The sequence below is a fragment of the Aphanomyces astaci genome (assembly GCF_000520075.1).
Source record: "Aphanomyces astaci strain APO3 unplaced genomic scaffold supercont1.27, whole genome shotgun sequence".
Classification (NCBI taxonomy): domain Eukaryota; phylum Oomycota; class Saprolegniomycetes; order Saprolegniales; family Verrucalvaceae; genus Aphanomyces; species Aphanomyces astaci.
This window is the reverse complement of record NW_009798290.1, coordinates 109,690-128,191: the sequence shown is the minus strand read 5'-3', so window position 1 is coordinate 128,191 and position 18,502 is coordinate 109,690. Positions and strand designations below refer to the sequence as shown.

At 52.6% G+C, this 18,502-nt stretch overlaps 7 protein-coding genes across 13 annotated transcripts in view; 5 read left to right on the top strand and 2 right to left on the bottom strand.

The window, feature by feature from the left end:
* The first annotated feature begins 28 nt into the window (after nt 1-28).
* Nucleotides 29-2,905, top strand: H257_10217 (hypothetical protein). Of its 7 annotated transcripts, XM_009836689.1 has the most exons (10): nt 29-210; nt 257-383; nt 439-532; nt 614-1,042; nt 1,131-1,232; nt 1,593-1,730; nt 1,797-1,958; nt 2,003-2,110; nt 2,199-2,447; nt 2,507-2,905. In XM_009836689.1, exons 1-10 carry the CDS (start codon nt 57-59, stop codon nt 2,636-2,638), a joined length of 1,695 nt encoding a protein of 564 aa, XP_009834991.1. In that variant the 5' UTR covers nt 29-56; the 3' UTR covers nt 2,639-2,905. The 7 variants fall into 7 exon arrangements, with proteins under 7 accessions (XP_009834991.1, XP_009834992.1, XP_009834994.1 ...); XM_009836690.1 differs by having other exon boundaries at nt 2,199-2,905; XM_009836692.1 differs by having other exon boundaries at nt 2,003-2,447.
* Nucleotides 2,906-3,608: 703 nt separating this feature from the next.
* H257_10216 (hypothetical protein) lies at nt 3,609-4,139 on the top strand. Its single transcript, XM_009836688.1, has one exon. The coding sequence runs from the start codon at nt 3,651-3,653 to the stop codon at nt 4,083-4,085; it is 435 nt and encodes a 144-aa protein (XP_009834990.1). The 5' UTR covers nt 3,609-3,650; the 3' UTR covers nt 4,086-4,139.
* A 657-nt stretch (nt 4,140-4,796) lies between these two features.
* Nucleotides 4,797-8,285, bottom strand: H257_10215 (hypothetical protein). Its single transcript, XM_009836687.1, has 4 exons — nt 7,301-8,285; nt 6,796-7,256; nt 5,878-5,949; nt 4,797-5,806 (listed from the first exon to the last, which is right to left on the bottom strand). The coding sequence occupies exons 1-4, from the start codon at nt 8,250-8,252 to the stop codon at nt 5,057-5,059; spliced, it is 2,235 nt and encodes a 744-aa protein (XP_009834989.1). The 5' UTR covers nt 8,253-8,285; the 3' UTR covers nt 4,797-5,056.
* Nucleotides 8,286-8,833: 548 nt separating this feature from the next.
* H257_10214 (hypothetical protein) lies at nt 8,834-12,003 on the top strand (the record flags this gene model as incomplete). The annotated part of the gene is made up of 10 exons (XM_009836686.1): nt 8,834-8,908; nt 8,966-9,444; nt 9,509-9,832; nt 9,893-10,052; nt 10,103-10,232; nt 10,280-10,829; nt 10,906-11,070; nt 11,125-11,231; nt 11,284-11,524; nt 11,587-12,003. Exons 1-10 carry the CDS (start codon nt 8,848-8,850, stop codon nt 12,001-12,003), a joined length of 2,634 nt encoding a protein of 877 aa, XP_009834988.1. The 5' UTR covers nt 8,834-8,847.
* A 491-nt stretch (nt 12,004-12,494) lies between these two features.
* H257_10213 (hypothetical protein) lies at nt 12,495-13,034 on the bottom strand (the record flags this gene model as incomplete). The annotated part of the gene is made up of 1 exon (XM_009836685.1): nt 12,495-13,034. The coding sequence occupies one exon, from the start codon at nt 13,032-13,034 to the stop codon at nt 12,495-12,497; it is 540 nt and encodes a 179-aa protein (XP_009834987.1).
* A 188-nt stretch (nt 13,035-13,222) lies between these two features.
* Nucleotides 13,223-14,922, top strand: H257_10212 (hypothetical protein). Its single transcript, XM_009836684.1, has 2 exons — nt 13,223-14,074; nt 14,421-14,922. Exons 1-2 carry the CDS (start codon nt 13,256-13,258, stop codon nt 14,805-14,807), a joined length of 1,206 nt encoding a protein of 401 aa, XP_009834986.1. The 5' UTR covers nt 13,223-13,255; the 3' UTR covers nt 14,808-14,922.
* Nucleotides 14,923-15,191: 269 nt separating this feature from the next.
* The window catches only part of H257_10211 (hypothetical protein), a gene marked incomplete at its 3' end in the record, with an annotated part of 4,238 nt that continues 927 nt past the window's right edge, over nt 15,192-18,502 (top strand). The window contains exons 1-2 of the mRNA XM_009836683.1: nt 15,192-16,344; nt 16,754-18,486. Of these exons, the coding sequence (XP_009834985.1) occupies nt 15,209-16,344; nt 16,754-18,486 (2,869 nt within the window). The 5' untranslated portion in view covers nt 15,192-15,208. The remainder of the gene's footprint in view (nt 16,345-16,753; nt 18,487-18,502) is intronic.

Sequence of the window (18,502 nt, the reverse complement as noted above, 5' to 3'; positions counted from 1 at the left end):
ATTTTTCAACCCACAAAGGACCAACACATGATGCACTCAAGAATTGAAGCCGAACGATGGCAATGGCGTTACCCGACGAAGGTGGTGCCACGGTCGGCGCGCCGCCTCTGTCGCCACCAGGAACCGTCGTGGTAGACGATACGTCCAAGGTCATTCCGTGGGCGTACATGCGCAAGGGAGAATGGTTCATCTTCTCCAAAGAAGACTGTGGTACGTTGCCACCGCGTGAAGTCGATGATCCTATCCATCGTTGTAGAGAATCTCGAAGCATGCCGCAACGTCATGCCGGTGGTAGTGGACCAAGGTCGTTTGGAGGTGTCGGTTCATGAACGCACCGTGTCGGCCGTGTTCTGGAAGGAAGGCCCATACCCCGTCATTCGAACGTACGACGTATCCGCCGCCATCAACCTATCGCTTCGTCCTCCAACTCCGATGTAGGGAATGGCTGTTTGAATCTTCGGGAGGCAAGGTGTATCCGTTTCCCGAAGATGAAGCGACCGAGATCAATCGATACTGGTCGTCCCTTCCTCGGGTACTGTACCGTACTACTACAACTATACACTACATACTAAACTCTCCCGACCACGATCGTCCATGTCTTACCTATCGCTAGGACACTGCGCATTCGTTTTCGTTGCCCGTGGAAGACCACTTGACGTCGCAAGAGATCAAGCTTGGCCCGTCCAAGTCGCCCACGGAACAAAAGATCTCTGACCTCTTTCTCAAATGCAGCCACACGCGGACTCGAAGGTGCAAGGCCATCCATCACGGGTACCACAGGTGGACATCGCCTCCATCATCATCGTCTCCGCCGTCACCCTCGTCGGCGACATCCCGCCGCCGCGACGTCACGCATGTCGTGTTTGTCGTGCATGGCATTGGCGAAACGTACTGCAAGAAGCGGCAGGCAGACGGCACGATCGTCGACTACTGCTACGCGATGCGGCATTCCACCAACTCGATTTTGAATTCGCATTTTCCCACCGTGGACACCGGCATCGAGTACCTCCCCGTCGACTGGTCAGATGTGTTGGGAGATATGGTATGAAGGGAGGATTGTCACGATTCTTCACAAGAGAAATCTTGACAGATCTATTTATATATATATATATATATATATATATATGTAGGGAGACAACCTCCATGCGACGCTGCATCGTATATCGTTTGACGCGATGCCGTTTGTGAGAGAAATATGCAACGAACTGCTCTCAGACATTCTCATGTACATGGTACGACGGCACCTTGTCCTATCGATATTGAAACTCTGTTACTCGTATATATATATATAAGTATATATTAATACCAGTGTTATATTTGTCCCAAGTTCTTGAGTGATTTCGTGAAATGTCGCACCGTGTCCAATCTATATCGATAATTCATTCAGAATATTATAAATATACATATATTTGTATTTATTTGTCGACAGATTTCGTGAATTATTATTGTGAAACGTCCAACGTAATCGTGGTGAATCAAACTGTGCAATTGTGATTGGCTGAATATCTACTTGTCGATTCTGTACGAGCCAATCAGAGCGTTCACTTGTTTGGAATAATAGCCAATACCAATCAATCAACCTTCTCACCTAGGAACGCAAGCAACAAGTACTGTCATTCGTTGCGAACGCCATCAACACTATCTTCGCCTTGTATAAGCTCCGACACCCGACATTCCAAGGCCAGGTGTCAATCATGGGCCACAGTCTCGGCAGTGTCATCACCTACGACGTATATATTCATATATATATATATATATATATATATATATATATTTCCATGATCTTGTGTATGTAGCTCTTGTCTTTGCAAGAAGACCCATTGTTTCGGCTCGCGTTCGACCCCGATGCGTACATTGCATTTGGAGCCCCCGTGGGTATGTTTCTGGCGCTGCGAGGGCGCGGCGGCGGCGACACGCTCGGCCTGCCGACTGTCACGCGCATGTACAATGTCAACCATGTACGTAATCTATCTGCATCATGGTGATGACCATGATGATGTAGCCGTCGGACCCGATTTCGTACCGATTGGAGCCGTTGGTGTACCCCCAGGCCAAAGTGTTGCCCCCCGTACGGTTGAACACGTATTCTGGCTGGAAACGCATCCATCATGTACGATGACTGACGATCATGATGCCAATATATATGGAAGGACGAGGAGGAGGGGGATGCATGACGAATGAGTGGGATGTATGTGAAGGCGGTGCAAGACATTGTTGAGTCGTTCGAGTCGAGCCAAAAGCAGTTTGCCAAGGACATTGGCACGGCGTTCAACAGCTTTGGCAAGATGTTCACCCCCAAGAAGAGCAATCCTGAGACGGACGCGGACGAGGAGGTGGCGGGAGTGGATGTGGTGGCGGCCAAGGACATGACGGATGTGAATGTGCAGCTGGAAGCTATGCTCGCGCGTCTGAATCCCCGCGCCAAGCGCTTGGACTTTGTCTTGCCGGTACGTTGAAGAATGCAGCAGCATACGATCGATGGTGGTGGATTGATGTGGGATGGTAGGAATCGGAGATAGAAGCGTTGACGCCGCTCGCCGCATTGACGGCGCATACCGGGTATTGGAATTCGATGGACTTTGTCTTGTTCGTAGTGACACAGTTGGTCGACGAGGGCAGTAGCATTAGTGCGACATAGCGGCGCCAACCAACGTTGTAAGCCTGTCAACAAGTGTACAACCACATCGACCTGTCGTATTCTGTTGACAAATGTACACGGGGATGCACGACAGCACGAGAAACATAGGGCATCGACATGCTTGATGCATCTCGGATGAGCAGTCGACCCGTCCGATCCGCCGGCGGCATATGGCGGCACGTCGGATCCTGTCAACCGTCACCCGTTCGTTGAGTTTCATGGAACGACGACGACGGTCTATTTCAATAAAACGCGTTTTAATCGTCACATTCGAATCATTTGCCTTCAAGAGGAGTGTAGGTATTATTATTCCTGGGATAGAACAGTATATTCTTTCTGGGATGACGATACGACGTACCGAGAGCTAGAAGTTGACGCAGACGTGGATTATCTCAAGGCGCAAGCAGCAGAAGGCAACACAAGACAAGTCAACAGGTGACGCTTTCGTCCTCGGAGGTGTTCATCGCATCACACCCTTTCGCACTGCCCTATGCATCTGTCCAGACTGCGTTAAAGTATATCGACCAGACTTAAACCTGTGGTCGAGGGTTATAAACGTGTTCTAAAAACAGAACAATAAAACGCCATGTCAGGTCGAGTGGTCGAATTGACAAGCAGCAAATATACTACTATAAAAAACGGAGGGACGCGACGACATGATAGGGATTAATACAAACGTCAAGTTTATGGTCGTCGTGAAACGGCTTCACTAGGCATTTGTATGATGTTCCGCCCGACGGGGTGATAGTAAACTTGGTTAATGTATGTCATGTCATCCATCCCGTGATGCCTAGACTTGCTGCCCCTGACGGGTCGACCATACAAACTCCAAGTAATGGACTCTGGTGTGAGTAATTTGTATTTTATTGCGTTGCAGAGGCCGGGCATACAAACATCAAGCTTCTATCATCCATCGTGTTTTTATTGTGCCAAAGAAGGATTTAACGACCGTATCCACGTATTCTGGCGGCATATCTCGGCTCATTTTCGAATTTGCCCGAGACTCCGTACAATGATTGACATTGAGCAAGCCGCGACGGTGAGCATCCTGTACGACGCGTTGCTGCACAAGAAGAGCTTGTACTGCCATAGCAAGATGCTCGACGAGTCCAAAAAGCTCATGGCGTGCAAGAAGGACATTGAGGAGTGCCGGGAACGCATCGAGGAGATTGAAGATCAACTCGGGGACATCCACGTTGAGTGCTGCGACAAGGGTCCCGAAGCGTATGCGTCCAACCCGGAAGTCAAGACGCTCCTCGCAGAAAAAGAAGAGGAAGAGTCCCTTCTCAAGCAGATGAACAGCGTCCTTGACAGTCGCAAGAAAGCGATGCGGATCTTCCTGAAGCACAAAGCCATGTTAGACACAAGTCGCAAGTCCCTGAAAAACCGACAGCGACGGATTGTAGAGAAGGCATACCGCACTGGCCTCTTGGTATGCCAGTCGTAGGTACCGCAACCGATGTAATTTAATATTTAAGCCGCATGAGATGTTCTGTCCATATTTGTTGGGGTTTGCTCAAGTAAGGAAGCCGCGTGTACACGAACCGCGAACCTCCGTACTCCATTCCATTTGTTCTGATCACAAAATGCAATGCACATGCTTGAAGCACCGGTGATGTGTCCCAAGGACCTCCTGATGGGTTCTTGTTTGCATTCTCTGTTGAGCGCAGCCACGTTACAGTCCCCACCCCACCACCCCACTTCACAACACAGCTCCTGTTGCTGCCACTTGACTCGTGCATTGCGATATCAAGAACGGTTTCCACAGCGTGCGGCGGACGACGGACGAACGGCGCAGACACGCCCATCAAGACCATCTGGTTCGCGCCCATCACCCTTAGTTACCCGCTGCTTGACGGATGCTTGTCGCATGCACGGGTGCAGTTTTCACCTCCAGCAAGCATGATGGACGAAATCCGACCCAGGAGCATCTTCGCTGAGCGGGAGAGGTCGACGTAAGTATGGATATACACGCCCCACGTACGTACTTGAAGGCGGCGACTCACTGGAACCAAACATACAATTGCACTACGGGTACAGTATGTACAGTGTACTGTACAGTACGTTGGCTGCTTTACAGTAAAGTAGTACTAGTAGCTTGCTAACAGTTAACCAAAGTGGACTAGTAACTTGCTACCAATTAACCAAAGTGGACTACATATTATCTCCAACGTATATGGTACGCCCAAGCAAGGAACCAATACATAATGCTCGCAACGATGGCAGACTACTTCCCGATAAAGTACGGTAGTTAGCCCGCGGCGATGACGTTGTTGCCAGCGTTGTCGCATGCCGTCGCTTTTTACTGTACCGTACACTACTACACACTGAACCAACTCTCTAAAGTTTGTTTTTCTCATCCTGTCATCCTAAGCACGATCCAACCCAAAACAGCTGGACATTATTGTCATGGGGTTCTTATGACACGATGCAGTCGTCCTTGCCACCCCCTCGCTTGGCCGCGGGCGTCATGCCGACTCGCCGTTGCATCTCCAGTCGCTCCTGCATGGCGCTAAGCACGGCCTGGCGGTCGTCCAATTCAGTCGTGAGTGCGCGCAACTCGCCTTCTTGTTTGGTTTTGAGGTGGCGGATGTCGGCGATCGTGTGCGCCTTGAGTTCCGCGGCAGCTTGGTCACATGCGTCGATTTCCCGGCGCACGGTGGCGTGGCACGTCTGCTCCATCTTGAACACAGCCGTCATGTGCTCGGCTTGCTGGTCGCCCAACGCGCGTTCCAACGTCACGACGTTCTGCAGCAACTGGTGGTGACCTTCCAGCAACGCCTGCTCCTTGGCATGTTGGCGGCGCTCATTTTCCAGCCGTTGCTTGGCCGAGTCCTGCGCCACCGTGTCCTGCTCGCGCCGCGCCGCGTCCAACATTGCGTCGGCGGCCTTGAGCTCTTCCTTGGCGGTCTTGAGTTCGTCCATGAGCCCGTCCAGCACCTCCGTGTGCAAAGCGCCAATCCGGTCGATCTGCATCAACGTTCGCTTGATCTCGCCGTCCTTGTGGTCCATGTCTGCGCGGAGATTGAGCTTGTCCTCGGCCAGTCGGTCCGTGACCCCTTGCAACGCGCGCTCAAACGTGTCTTTTTGCTGCTGGAGCATCTCCTGCGCCGCCTTGGCGCGGCCTTCGACCGCTTTCACCTTTTGCCGCGAACTCGAGATGGATTTCTATGACCATCCGTGGTGATGAATTTGTATTTTTATTATTTACGACGGGATTTGTTTATTTGTTTCTATACCTGCATATTGCTGTCTTGTTGGCGAAACAGCACCGTGACCAACGTGCCCCAATTCACGACTCCGTCCATCACCTACATACAGCTCATTAAGATGACTTCAAATGATTCGACGTGGAATTCCCCCATTTAATATGGCACACAGGGAACGGAGTCTTTGTATTTGGACCAAGTGTCACAAGGGTGGCTAATACTACTACAAATATATATATATATATATATAGTGCATACTAATAGTAGGTATATAAACAAAAAAGACGAAATGGAATAATGCGATTCGAAATATTATTTAGAAATTTATATATATATATATATATATATATATATATATATACGAACAAAACAAGGGGACAACACGTTCCATGGGATTTGAAAGAAATACTAGTATTGTGCTTTCGAGTGAAATTTCATTGTGTTGTGGCGTGGTTTCTCGTTGGAATTTAAATCGATTTGATTGGCTACTTCAGATTAGCTCAAAATTATTAACCAATCAAAACCGTCTGAATGAAATTCAACCAATCAGATCGATTGTGGATCGGTTTGGTTGGCTCGATTCGATTGCACCCCAAATTTGTATCAAATCGACAATATATATATTTATATATATATACAACAATCAAATTGGACAAAATGATGACCATTGAATTCGAAATTAAATGTAGATATATATATATATATATATATATATGACAAAAACGAAAAACAAGGCGACAACAACACACATACATCGATCGATTGGATTCGATATTTATATATAGATACATCAACGAAAAATCAACCCAGGACCAAGGACGTGGTGGTTGGTGAAACCTATTCATCCATCCACTGAATAAACCCCCACCATACTCCACATATAATATATATATATATATCCATTCCAGTACAATCCAAGCTTTCATTCTTCTTGTTCATTATATTCACCTTTTCAGCCAAGAACGAGCACAGCATCAAGTGTTGCGACGGCAGGCCATGGGTCCGATCGAGGTACTCTGCAATGAATCGCTTGAGCAGGTGGTCAAAGCCATCGAGTTTAGCTCGCAATGCGTCGATGACAACGTCATATGACGACGCGTCCATGGGCGTCCACACCTGCGCCGTGATGGGCGCGTACAGTTCCTGCAGCTCTTTGATGAGATGTTGCTTGGCGAGTTTATCATTGGCTTCCCACGCCGCGCGGCGCTTGGCCTCGAGCCAGTCGTGGAGCAGCGGGAGGTTGAGCGGCACCGTGTCTGGCGCGACCGCCGTCGCATGCAACGCGTCGATGGCTTTCGTTTCCGCGGCTCGGAATACCTCGGCAAGTTGGTCGTCGGTCAAGACGGATGTCCAGGGCATGGGCAACGACGTGTCGAATGCGCGCTTGGCCGTGTCCAGCAACTCTTCCGCTATGTACACATGTTTGTGATAAAGTTGTTTGCAAACGACGTACATTGGGCTTGGACGACGCGGTCCCATGCCGATGAAATCACGGGCGCGGCGCCGCTGTTGAACGCGTCCACGTAATTTTGTGCCAGCGTGACCAGCATGGCGCCGTTGAGGGGCTTGGACATGAGTGTCTTGGGCTGGAGCTCCGTGAATACGCGCGTCTTGAGCGCCGCCAGTTGGGTCCGGAACTCGGATCGAAGTGACTCGAACGGCTGCTTGGGGAGATCCCGCAGCAGCGCTTCGTCGTTGAGCGGCCGGACCATCGTGATGCAGTCCCGCGCGGGGAAGAAGTTGGTCAGCAAGTTGCGCACTTGGTTCTTATGGATCGTGTCGTCCGACGTGCCTTGCGCGGGCTTGAGCGCGTTCTCCAAGTACTCTTTCGAAGAAATGGCGCGGCCGCTTTCTTCTAATTGCAACGTAAAGTCTCGCACGACCCAGAGAAAGGACGGGAAAAAGTCGGCCAACGACGACGACGACGATGACGGGTTGGCCGACACTTGGATGTACTTGGTGAGGTTCACGACGAGGGAGAGGTCGTCGATCGCGTTCGCGTCGATCACGCCGCGGGAATTGTAGATGAAGAACGAAGACAGGAGCAGCGCGAGCGCGAAAATGCGCGTGTCCTGCGTCTGGCTGCGCTGCGCCGACCCGAGGCCTTCCGTGTCCATAAACACAATAGTCTTCTTGCCATGGGCGTCGCCCACAGGCTGTCCCCATATCCAAATCCCCTTTGTCATGGCGTTGACAGTGCCGCCGACCCCAAACATCGTATGCTCCGTTGTGCGACCGAGCAACTGGTTCAGCAAGTACGACTTTCCCGTGCGGTACAGCCCTGCAATCGCGACGATGCTCACCTCGCCTTCCAGAGAGCGCAGGTACTCGGACGCTTTCGGTGAGATCGCAAAGCAGTCGTCATCTGTTAACGTAATGAAGGGAAGGGGCTCGTTCAAGTCCATCGCCGCGGGTGTCTTCTGATCGCCGAAGTTTTCGCACTACACTGTATCGAAGGTTGCAAATAATCCGGATAAAATAGTCAAATGACCGGATGATTATCTCGTCATTTGATAAGCCAATCAGATTGTGTTCCTCATTGTATTTGCATCCAATCATAGTATACAGTGCGTTCTTTTGCTGTAAATTGTACCCAAGTACAGTACACCACGGAATAAAAAGTAGCACTTTCGTTGCCTGTGAAACGGCCAATCAAATAAGCATATGCTTAATGTGAAACCGTTTGGCCAAAACTGTGGGGTACTCCACACTCCCAGTACAGTACCTGCTAGATACCCCAGTAACTGTTACAATAGTTCCCACCTGCACTTGTAATGATACTGTAACATGGTCATCGCTACGGTTCACATGATCGAGTATCTGGTCAATCGAGGCTAACTCTCTCCCAAGTGCAGCTAACACTAGATAGAATTGGCGATTCGAAAAGCGTCTCACAAGGAATTCCGGACGGGATGACATGTGAAGCTGTCTCTGATTCCAAGGGGTAACTTATCAGTTACACCTCGTGAAACTGCCAGTTGTAGTCTGGGGCGGCATCACATGCGTCGTGCGGGCACAAGCTTGGCGGTGTTGGCCGTAGCCGAGGCCGACGCCAACTCAAGTATTAACGTTAATCGTTCTAGTCGTCCGATCCTTCACCCCCCGTTTTCCTGTCTAGACGGCATACCAGTGGACTCCCCACCCCTATCAAAATGCACAGCAAATACCAGCCCAAGTCCATCACCGACTGTTCCGTCCGTCTGGCTGTCCAAGGTTGCCCGCGCCCGAGCAGTGTTTGCATACAGATTTGACACGGTGCTGTGCACTGTGCGAGGGCAAGTGGCGCTGCTGGTGCTGACGGGCCTGTGCTTGGACGTGGCCATGGCTCCCATCGCCATCTACATGTCTCCACAATCGTACTCGAGCGCGATCTACCAGACTATTTTGGACATTTTGGACCCCAAGTCCAGCAGCGACGACTTTGCCGTGTGGCCATCCGAGGTCGTGGTGTGGACGACGCGATTCCTCGGTCTCGTCGAGTTCATGTCTGGGTTTATCTACTTGAACGTGGTCGTGGGGTTTGTCGTCGACTTGATTTTGAGCAAAATGGACGCGCTCAAGCAAGGCAAGATGGGCATTGTCGAGTGCAACCACACGGTACATCTACTGGCTGTGTCGTACAACCTGTCAAATCTAATACTGAAACGAACTGTTAACACAGCTCGTGCTCGGGTGGAACGACATGTGCTTGAGCTTTTTGCATCAAATCTGCCTTGCCAACGCCAGCGAAGGCGGCGGCGTGATCGTCGTGCTGTGCGACCGCCCCCGCCACGACGTCGAGCGACAAATCCAAGACGCGCTGCCGGATACGATCAAATCGACCATCGTCGTGAGCCACGGCAACCCCCTTATGGCCGCAGACTTGAACCGCGTGTCGGCGTCCCTCGCCCGAAGCATCACGATCATGGCCACAGACACGCGCACGGACGTGTCGGACGCCGCGGTGCTTCGAACGCTCTTGACCATCCAAAGCCTTCGCGACGGGGTACGACCCCCTTGGTGGCCTGAAGTGGTCGAGTTTTTGTGGCTGACGTGGTGTACGCAGGTGCGCGGGCACGTCGTCGCAGATGTCGGGGACACGGACAACAACATGCTCATGAAAGTCGTATCGGCCATGTCGGATGTGGTCGTGGAAACGATCATGACCCATCAAGTGCTCGGTCGTCTCATCGTCATGTGCTCTCGGTCTCCGTCGTTGGCGAATGGTACATAACGTATTGTGCAGTTAATCGTTGCTCAAAAAGTTGCTATGTAGTGTATGGGGAGTTGCTCGGGTTTGACGGCAACGAATTTTATGCGCAGGCGTGGCCTGACTTGGAAGGACTGACGTTTGGTCAGTTGGCCGACCGGTTTGCCGACGCAATCCCCATTGGCGTCAAATCCAGGTAAAACCCTTCCAAAGTTTATATTTCACATGGTTGACATGTCATAGTGACGGCAAAGTGCACTTGCGGCCGCCGCGATCGCGAAAAGTCAAACACGGGGATGAGATCATCGTGTTGGCCGAGGACAACGACACATACAAGCCTAGCAACGCCTCGTTAGCAAAATACAACCCCGTGGTGACTCTGGTCAAGGCCCCAACCAAAGCGTCACCTCCTAGCCGCATGTTGCTGTGTGGGTGGCGGCGGGAGCTGCGCGATATCTTACGCCTCTTGGATGGAATCTCGTCGCCCAACACAGAAGTGCATTTGGTGAACGCCACACCGGTGGCCAAGCGGCTCGCGGATCTGCAGGATGAAGGGCTGGACGTGGCCGAGTTCCGAAGGATCAAACTTACGCACACAGTGGCTAACACGGCATCCAAGCGGCACATTGAAGAGCTCGTGATGCGGTCGTTCCATTGCATGCTGGTCCTGAGTGACGGCGACCGCGAAGACGACAGCCTCTGCTCCGATTCGCACGTCCTCGCGACCGTGTTGCGGTTACGCGCGGTCGAGTTGAGTCAGTATGCGCAAATGCCGCTGCATCGCCTGTCGCTGGTGGGTTTGTGATTGACATGTTTGGAGATGAATATATTCATAACGTTGTACAGGTATTCATATATTTCGTGGCTAGACGTCGACGCACGGCAAGGCGTCGGCGAAACGGACGGCCACGAGCGTCCCGTTGAATCGACGGACGCATTGCGTGGCTGAAATCCTAGACACGAGGACGCAAAAGACCCTCCGACACAACAAAAGTCTCACGCACAATGCTGATTTTATTCCGTCCAACGATTTTGTACTAAAATATACTATTTATACTTTCCGTGATCCTGTACCTAATTCCACGTAGATTAGCCGCATGCTGGCCATGGTGTCGGAAAGCCGGTGGGTGGCCAGCATTCTCAACGCACTGCTGGGCGACCACGGCCTGAGTTTGGACGTGGTGCCGGCGTCGCGGTAATGGACATTTTAGTGTGTGACCTCTATAATCGCATATGCTCGCTCGTAGTTACGCCACGTTCGCCGAAGCCGCGAGCTTTGCCGAATTATCCCACCGTGCAAGCAGCGTGTACGGGGACATTGTGTGCGGGTTTGTGCACAAAGGAACGCTGGGGGTGACCCTCAATCCCCCCGACAAGCAAGCGGTGCAAACGTGGGACGACAATCGCGACTTGATTGTATTGCGGGAATCCATACAACAGCCTAAAGTGTTGGACCGGGTTGCAAAGTCTCGGCTGCAGCGCCAAGCGGTGCGAAAACCTCTATAATTATATAACGTGTCTGTTTTTGCATCGTTATAACATGTACGTAGGTGCGGGCGTTCAAGGCAGCGAACGGCGCGACGCTGACAGATCCGTACTTGGTGGAAGTGGCCCGACAGCGGACGGCGTTGATGCAAGCCCAACAGGTGCTAAAACCTGATGGCGACGACGACGACGACGACGAACATGATGACAACATGGTCGAGAGCATCGAGTTCAACAAGCCTAGGGGGAAAAGCCCCAAGTCCCCAAAGCACCCCCATTGGACATGGGACGCCCACCAGCAACCCAGCACACTCACAAAATATGTTCATGGGGGACCAACGAACGGGGACGATCAGGTCCAGAGCTTTAGCCCAAGCATTCGAGCGGCGTTGCGAGCTGGCCTTGATGACGTCGGGGGGCTGCTCGAGTCGTTGGCCTTAGTACACACTCACCCAGCGAAAGCCACCCATGTCGTCTTATGATGGTGGGTAGGTCATGTTAGGTCCTCTGGACAATTCAAGCGTCATTGCTCGTTAGTTGTCTCGATGAGCTAGTTAGACTCGTTAACTTAGTAGTAAAGTTCACTAAATTCACTACCGTGTTTGCAGCGTTACCGTAGGTTCCTAGTATGCTGAATGGTAGCATTCAACGGGTTGTGGACACAAACTAGATGATGGTGCCGTGAATCGACTGGAACTTGTTGAGAGCATGCCAAGATGTAATACGTAGATATCTTTATATGATGAGAACAACAGCCAGATATATCAATCCAGGCCTTCACTGAGCCCTAACCACCCCCTTCGACTGACTGCAGCGCTGTAGATGAGCCACCCCCCCTCCTCGCCTCAAACGCTCGCTCCAGCGGCGAGGGGTGTCGCTGGTGATGTGATTCTATCCCAACATCGAGACCAAACATGATACTTACGAGATATCACGTGCAAACTAGTCAAAATGAAAGGAGGAGGAGGGGGTATTACAGGCGGTCAGGGGACGTCGGGGTGAGAGCCCAGCGGCGATCGAGTGGCGGTTGTCGCGAGGTATTCCAGGTGTTCGAGGGGGTGGCGGAGGGGGAAGTCGTTGCTTTGGGGGCATCATTGTTCCCGTAATGCGATTTGGACCGCGTGCGCGGGTTGTACGGGGCGGAGGCGCGATGCGTGGACTTGCCACGGGTGGGGTGCTGGGAGGGCTCCCGTCGCCCTGTTTTGGGCCGGCAAACCTGGGAAGAAGCCCCCCCGTAGCCCCGATTGTTGTCACATCGGTTACCCGGGTGCTGGGATGGCCCCCTGGTGGATGGATGGCGGGAAGGGGCCCGCTGGTTGCGCTGGGGGCCGCGCTGAGACGGGTGCACGGACCGACGGTCGTGGTTGGGTGGGCGATTGTTATTGCTGGTGGAGTTGCTTGGTCCAAGTGAAAACGGGACTCGCAACTCCACCGCGAGGAATTGGCCCCCGTTGCTATCGCGTTCAACCCGAAAGTTGCTTAAAAACTCTTGGAACAACGATGATGCTGTCATGGCCGCAATTTCCAAAGTGCACGTTAGAGGAGATGGGGTTGATACGATGAAATACTTAGCTTGGATGTAGTATACCCATACGATCCCCAAGTGATTTTCCCCGCCTGTCTGTCAGATATGAAATGTGAAGGGTTTTTATTTTCCAGAACCTTCGCGTATGAAATGTCAGAGGCCACGCTGGTGGCAACTTTTGAACTTGTGTGTGGATAGAAGCAGTCAACATGGACGCTGCCGACGAAGCCAAGACGCGCGGCAACCGCTTCTTCCAGGAAGGTCAATACCAGCAAGCCATCGATGCGTTCACGGAGGCCATCTCCATTGACCCGTCCAATGCCGTGTACTACTCGAACCGATCGGGGGCATACCTGAAGGTCAACAAGGCCGCGCAGGCCGTGACCGATGCCCGCAAGGTGGTCGAGTTGCGCCCAGAGTGGCCGAAGGGGTACTCCCGTCTCGGGACGTCCTTGTTCTACCAAAAGAAGTACGCCGACGCGAAAGCCGCGTACGAGAAAGGGCTCGCGAAAGACGCGAACGACGCCAACTTGAAGGACGGTCTCAAGAACGCCACCGCCGCGCTGTCCGGGGTCGGCGCCCCCCAAACGCTGCGCCAGTTGTGCTGGGACACGACCCATGCCAAGTTCCGAACGTACCAGTTCGCCCTGCGCGCGCTGATGATCGTGAGCTTTGTGCTGTACTGGACCGCCGGGTGGGGCAGTCCTTCCCTGGCCGCGTTCTCGTTTGCGAACTTCTTCAAGCTGGCCGCGATCAACTACGTGTCGTTCCTCGCGTACAACCACGGCACGCCCAAGCTCAACCAAGCGTACGCCCAGCGCCTGATCATGGACCCCGCCACGCAGTCGTTGCTGTTCGCGTTGCTCTTCTGGTTCTCGACGCCGTACGGACTGGCCCTGTTTCCCGTCGTTGCTAACGAACTCGTGCACTTTGCGTCGTTTGCCGGGTCGTTGCTCTTGGCCGTCAACTCATCCTTGGGCTCGACCCTCGAAACCCACGTCTTTGATCGCGTCATGCCGTTCGTCGTGGTACGTTGCGACCATTTGTCGTTTTTTTCACCTTTTTTTCATGTTTTTCACCTTTTTTTCATGTTTTTTTCGTCTCGTTTTGCCAATGTTCAGTCAGTTTGTGAAAAACGACTGTAAACATACCAGTACTACGTGGTGTTGTGTTCATCGATTTTGGGGTGTTTTTTCAGCTTTTTTTTGCGTTTGACGTACCTCTATCATATTGATATTGATATTACGCTGTAAAGTTACAATCACTTAGCGGTGAAGTACCTCTATCAAACTTTGTGTGTTTCAATCGACATGGACATGTTGTCGCTACTAGTACTACTAGTACTAATCCTACTACTACTACTACTATCCACAGGGAGCGCAAACCCAATGGCATATACTCAACACACACGCCAAGTGGGCGGCCGTGTACCACCGCGTGCCGTCTCTAGTCGCGACGTTGGAAGTCGCGATTGGGTTGAGTCTGATCTTGGAATTGCTCACTCCGAACCGAAACTTTATGCTGCTGCTCGTGTACTGGCAGTTGCTGCGCATCCGATACATGATTTCTCCGCAGCTCAAGAACGCGTTTGCCGACTTGGATCGGGTGGTCACCACGGCCGCATTTCACCCGCGCAGCCCTCCGATCGTCGGCACGGCCTACTCCAAGCTCAAGGACATGCTCGCCAAGATGGTCGCCGTGCCCGAGCCAGGCCAGCAGCAAGCCGCGCCGTCGTCCATGCCCAAGTGCTGCATTATGTAGAGCTATCAACATGGGACCATCTTGTCATGAACGTTTGTTGAGTTTGGAATCAAAAGGGAAGCTTGTTCAATGTAGTAGTACTACTGTCAGTACTAATAATACTGTACTATTTCTACTATTTTAATAGTATTAATAGATAGTAATACCAATTTGATAGAAACACATTTTGATTGGCCAAATTACTGGGTCAAACGTGATGATTGGTTGAAATTATTGATTTTTGAACCAGTTGTTATACTGCCATCATAACAGTAAATTTGATAATTGGATATAATTCAACTAACGTTAATAATAATAAATGTCGGAAACCGAACGAACTATCCGGATTTCATGGACGTAACCGGACATATTCCTTTGGTGGCTGGTAGGTCATTTCCCAAAAATCGCCGCTGTCACCGCCGATGTCTCACTTCTTCCAGAAGCCCGAGAACGCGCTCAAGCGCGCGAATGAGCTCCTCAACACACCCAACGCGGATGCGGGCGTCGTCAAGCGCCAAAAGCGCAATGCGTTGGAGATCTTGCATGAAGCGTTGATCGCCAAGAAGAACCGCACGTGGCAGCCGACGCATGAAGTGTTGATGGTGACCTACTTGAACATTACGATCGACCTTCAGCTTGGCCGTATTGCCAAGGACGGTTTGCATCAGTACCGCAACCTTGTGTTGGCGCAGAACCCTGCGTCGTTGGAGAAAGTGCTGCTGTTCTTTGTGAGCGAGTCGGAAAAGCGTGTTGCCGAGGCGCGCAAGCACTCGACGGAGCTGTCGATCTTGGCGTCGGTGGATTTGGAGTCTTCCCAGTCCCCTGAAGCCGTCATGATGAGCACCACCACGGCAGAAGACTCGGCCGACCGCACGGACCGCGCGCTCGTGCTTCCGTGGTTGCGCTTCATGTGGGAAACGTACCGCACCGTACTCGACATCCTTCGCTGCAACACCAAGTTGGAAGGTCTGTACAAGGAGGTGGCGCTGAGCGCATTCGCGTTTTGCCGCACGTACGTCCGCAAGATCGAGTTCCGTCGGCTGTGCGAAATCCTGCGCACGCACTTGTACACGATGCAGCGCCACGAAGCCGCGCCGACGACCCAAAGCATCCGTCAAATGCGCGGGTGGGAAGGGTGGAGCGCCGAGTCGGTCGAGTTGCATCTAACGATCCGCTTTGACCAATTGGACGCCGCCACACACCTCGAGCTGTTCACAGAGGGCTTCCGCACGGTCGACGACATCCACGCGATCATGCAGTTCTGGGCGACGCCGCCGAAAGCCGCCATCATGGCCACGTTCTACAAGAATCTCGCGCATATCTTTTATGTATCCAAGAACCACTTGCTTCATGCATTTGCGCTCTTCAAGTACTACACGTTGCTGCAACGCGAAGGCACGGTGCTGCCCGACCCTGAGCAACGCCAGCTGGCGTCGGCGGTCGTCCTCGCTTCCTTGTCCATCCCCATCCGGAATCACCATAGCATCCTCCTGGAGAATGCCGAGACCGCCGCGGGCCTGCTCGAAGAAAAGGATGAACACATGGCCGCGTTGCTTGGGTACGTTGGATTGAAACTGTCCTATTTATTTTTATTGGATGATGTATATATATATATATATATTGTATATATTGTATATTCTTTTAAAGAATAGAGTGACCATATACAGGAGATGAATGCATCAATCGAACCTTTTGAGCCAATCATATTGCAACCTTCATTCTTTGTAGCCAATCATACTCCTAGGCCATCGGCAAAGATCGCTGAAATGCACAAGACTACATTTTTGTTTGTGACATTTCTATCTGGTGATTATGTATTATATATTTGAAATCCTATTTGATCTCGTTTTTCGAGTATTTTTTATCATCTACTTTTTTGTTTTCCTTTGATAAACCTCGTGTTGTTTGGACTTGCCACTATATATACTCTATCCACATATATATATATATTTCTAACAATCATATAGATACACGAGCTTGCAGCCGCCGACCCGCCGCCAGTTGCTGGACGACATGACGTCGTTGCGCATTGTAAACACGGCGCTGCCCGAAGTGGCGGCACTGTACGACCAACTGGACCGATCGTCCGCCATCGACCCCCTTCGCATCGTGTCGCAGATCCAGCCCTCTCTGGCGGTACTAACATCACACTCGTCGCTTCACGCGTACGTGCCATTCCTGGAAGAGCTGACGATCCACCTCGTTCTGGAGCAACTCACACACGTGTACTCGTCTGTGACACTGTCGCACTTTTACAACATGACGAACGGGTTGTCGTCGGCGTCGCCGCGGGAGATTGAGCAGCTGATTGTGCGCAGCCGCAAGGACCCGACCGCGTCCGTGCGCGTCCGCATCGATCACGCGAGCCAATGCATGCGTTTCTCGCCCGTGTTGGCGTTTGAAAGCCAAGCCAAGCACTTGACGCGGCTCGGGAAGTCGCTGCAAACCGTGCTCGACAAGGTTACGCCGCCACCTAGTTCTTCGGTTACATTGACGGCCAAGACAAAGTTACCCGCGACTCGCGCCGCCATGCTGCATCGCCGTGTCCGCATCGAACAGCACAAGGAAGCGTTTGAGAAGCTCCAGGTGGAAAAAGCCAAGGCGGATGCTCGAAAGAAGGCCGAGGCCGAAGCGCACCGCGCCAAACTCGAAGCCGATCGGTTAGAACACGAAGCCAAGAAGCGCGAGCTGGAAAAAGTGCAAAAGATCAAGGAAGATATTGCGCGCAAAGACGCCAAGTCGATTTTGGCCAAGTTGGGCAAAGACACGGCCGACGTCGACTTTGACACGATGGACAAGAACAAGTTGCTCCAGGAAGCCAAGGATAAGGCGCTGAAAGCCAAGGAAGACGCGCAGCGAAAGCTCAAGGACGCCGCGCGGACACTGGACCATATTGTGCGCGCGACACGGGAGGCCGAGTTTCCGATTTTGCATGCGCAATTTCAAGCCAAGCAAGCCCAGGACAAGCTCGCGTTTGAGCAAACGTGGGCGGCGACGCTCGTCGCGGCAGAACACGCGCACACGTATGCAGTGTCGCAGAAAGCTCTGTATGACCAGTGCCAGCCGCTGTCGACGGCGTTCCGCGCGGCCCACGAAGCCCGTCAACGGGTTAAGGTTCAAGAAAAACTCAAGCAGGAAGCGCTCCGCCGCCAAGTCGAAGCGCTCGAAGCCAAGGTGGACCGCGCCCAGACCCGCAAAGCTGACCACGAAGCCGAGATTCGCCGCCAACAAGAAGCCGAACGCAAGCGCGTCGAGCTCGAGGCCCGCGCCGAACGGCTGCGAGAGGAAGCCGCCGCGCGGGATGCGGAAGACGCGCGCCGCCGCCAAGAAGAGGAGGAAGAGGCCGAACGTGTCCGCCAAGAAGAGGCCAGCAAGCCCAAGAAGTACACGCCCCCCATCGCCCGCGACCAGACAGACCAAGGCGACAAGTGGTCGACTGTGCCCCGGGCGGGGAGCCGCCGCTTCGACGAAGCGTTCAAGGGCCGCGATGCCCCACGAGAGGGCTTTGGCACCCGCGGAGGTGTCGGCATCCGCAGCTTCCGCGGGGACGACGACGGTCCCCCTCCCTCTTCTCGTTTTGGAGGCGATCGCGACGGGCCTAGCCGATTCGGTAGCCGAGATGGGCCTAGCCGAGATTTTGGTAGCCGAGATGGGCCTAGCCGAGATTTTGGTAGCCGAGATGGGCCTAGCCGAGATTTTGGTAGCCGAGATGGGCC

Excerpts from the sequence above, each read along its gene's own strand:
- H257_10217 (XM_009836689.1), top strand. The coding sequence starts at position 57 with ATGGCAATGGCGTTACCCGACGAAGGTGGTGCCACGGTCGGCGCGCCG. Across the intron at positions 533-613 it reads ACTGGTCGTCCCTTCCTCGG|GACACTGCGCATTCGTTTTC; the intron begins GTACTGTACCGT and ends ACCTATCGCTAG. Across the intron at positions 1,233-1,592 it reads CAGACATTCTCATGTACATG|GAACGCAAGCAACAAGTACT; the intron begins GTACGACGGCAC and ends CTTCTCACCTAG.
- H257_10216 (XM_009836688.1), top strand. The coding sequence starts at position 3,651 with ATGATTGACATTGAGCAAGCCGCGACGGTGAGCATCCTGTACGACGCG.
- H257_10215 (XM_009836687.1), bottom strand. The coding sequence starts at position 8,252 with ATGGACTTGAACGAGCCCCTTCCCTTCATTACGTTAACAGATGACGAC. Across the intron at positions 5,950-6,795 it reads GCTCGTTCTTGGCTGAAAAG|GTGATGGACGGAGTCGTGAA; the intron begins GTGAATATAATG and ends AGCTGTATGTAG. Across the intron at positions 5,807-5,877 it reads AACAAGACAGCAATATGCAG|AAATCCATCTCGAGTTCGCG; the intron begins GTATAGAAACAA and ends GGATGGTCATAG.
- H257_10212 (XM_009836684.1), top strand. The coding sequence starts at position 13,256 with ATGGACGCTGCCGACGAAGCCAAGACGCGCGGCAACCGCTTCTTCCAG. Across the intron at positions 14,075-14,420 it reads GCGTCATGCCGTTCGTCGTG|GGAGCGCAAACCCAATGGCA; the intron begins GTACGTTGCGAC and ends TACTATCCACAG.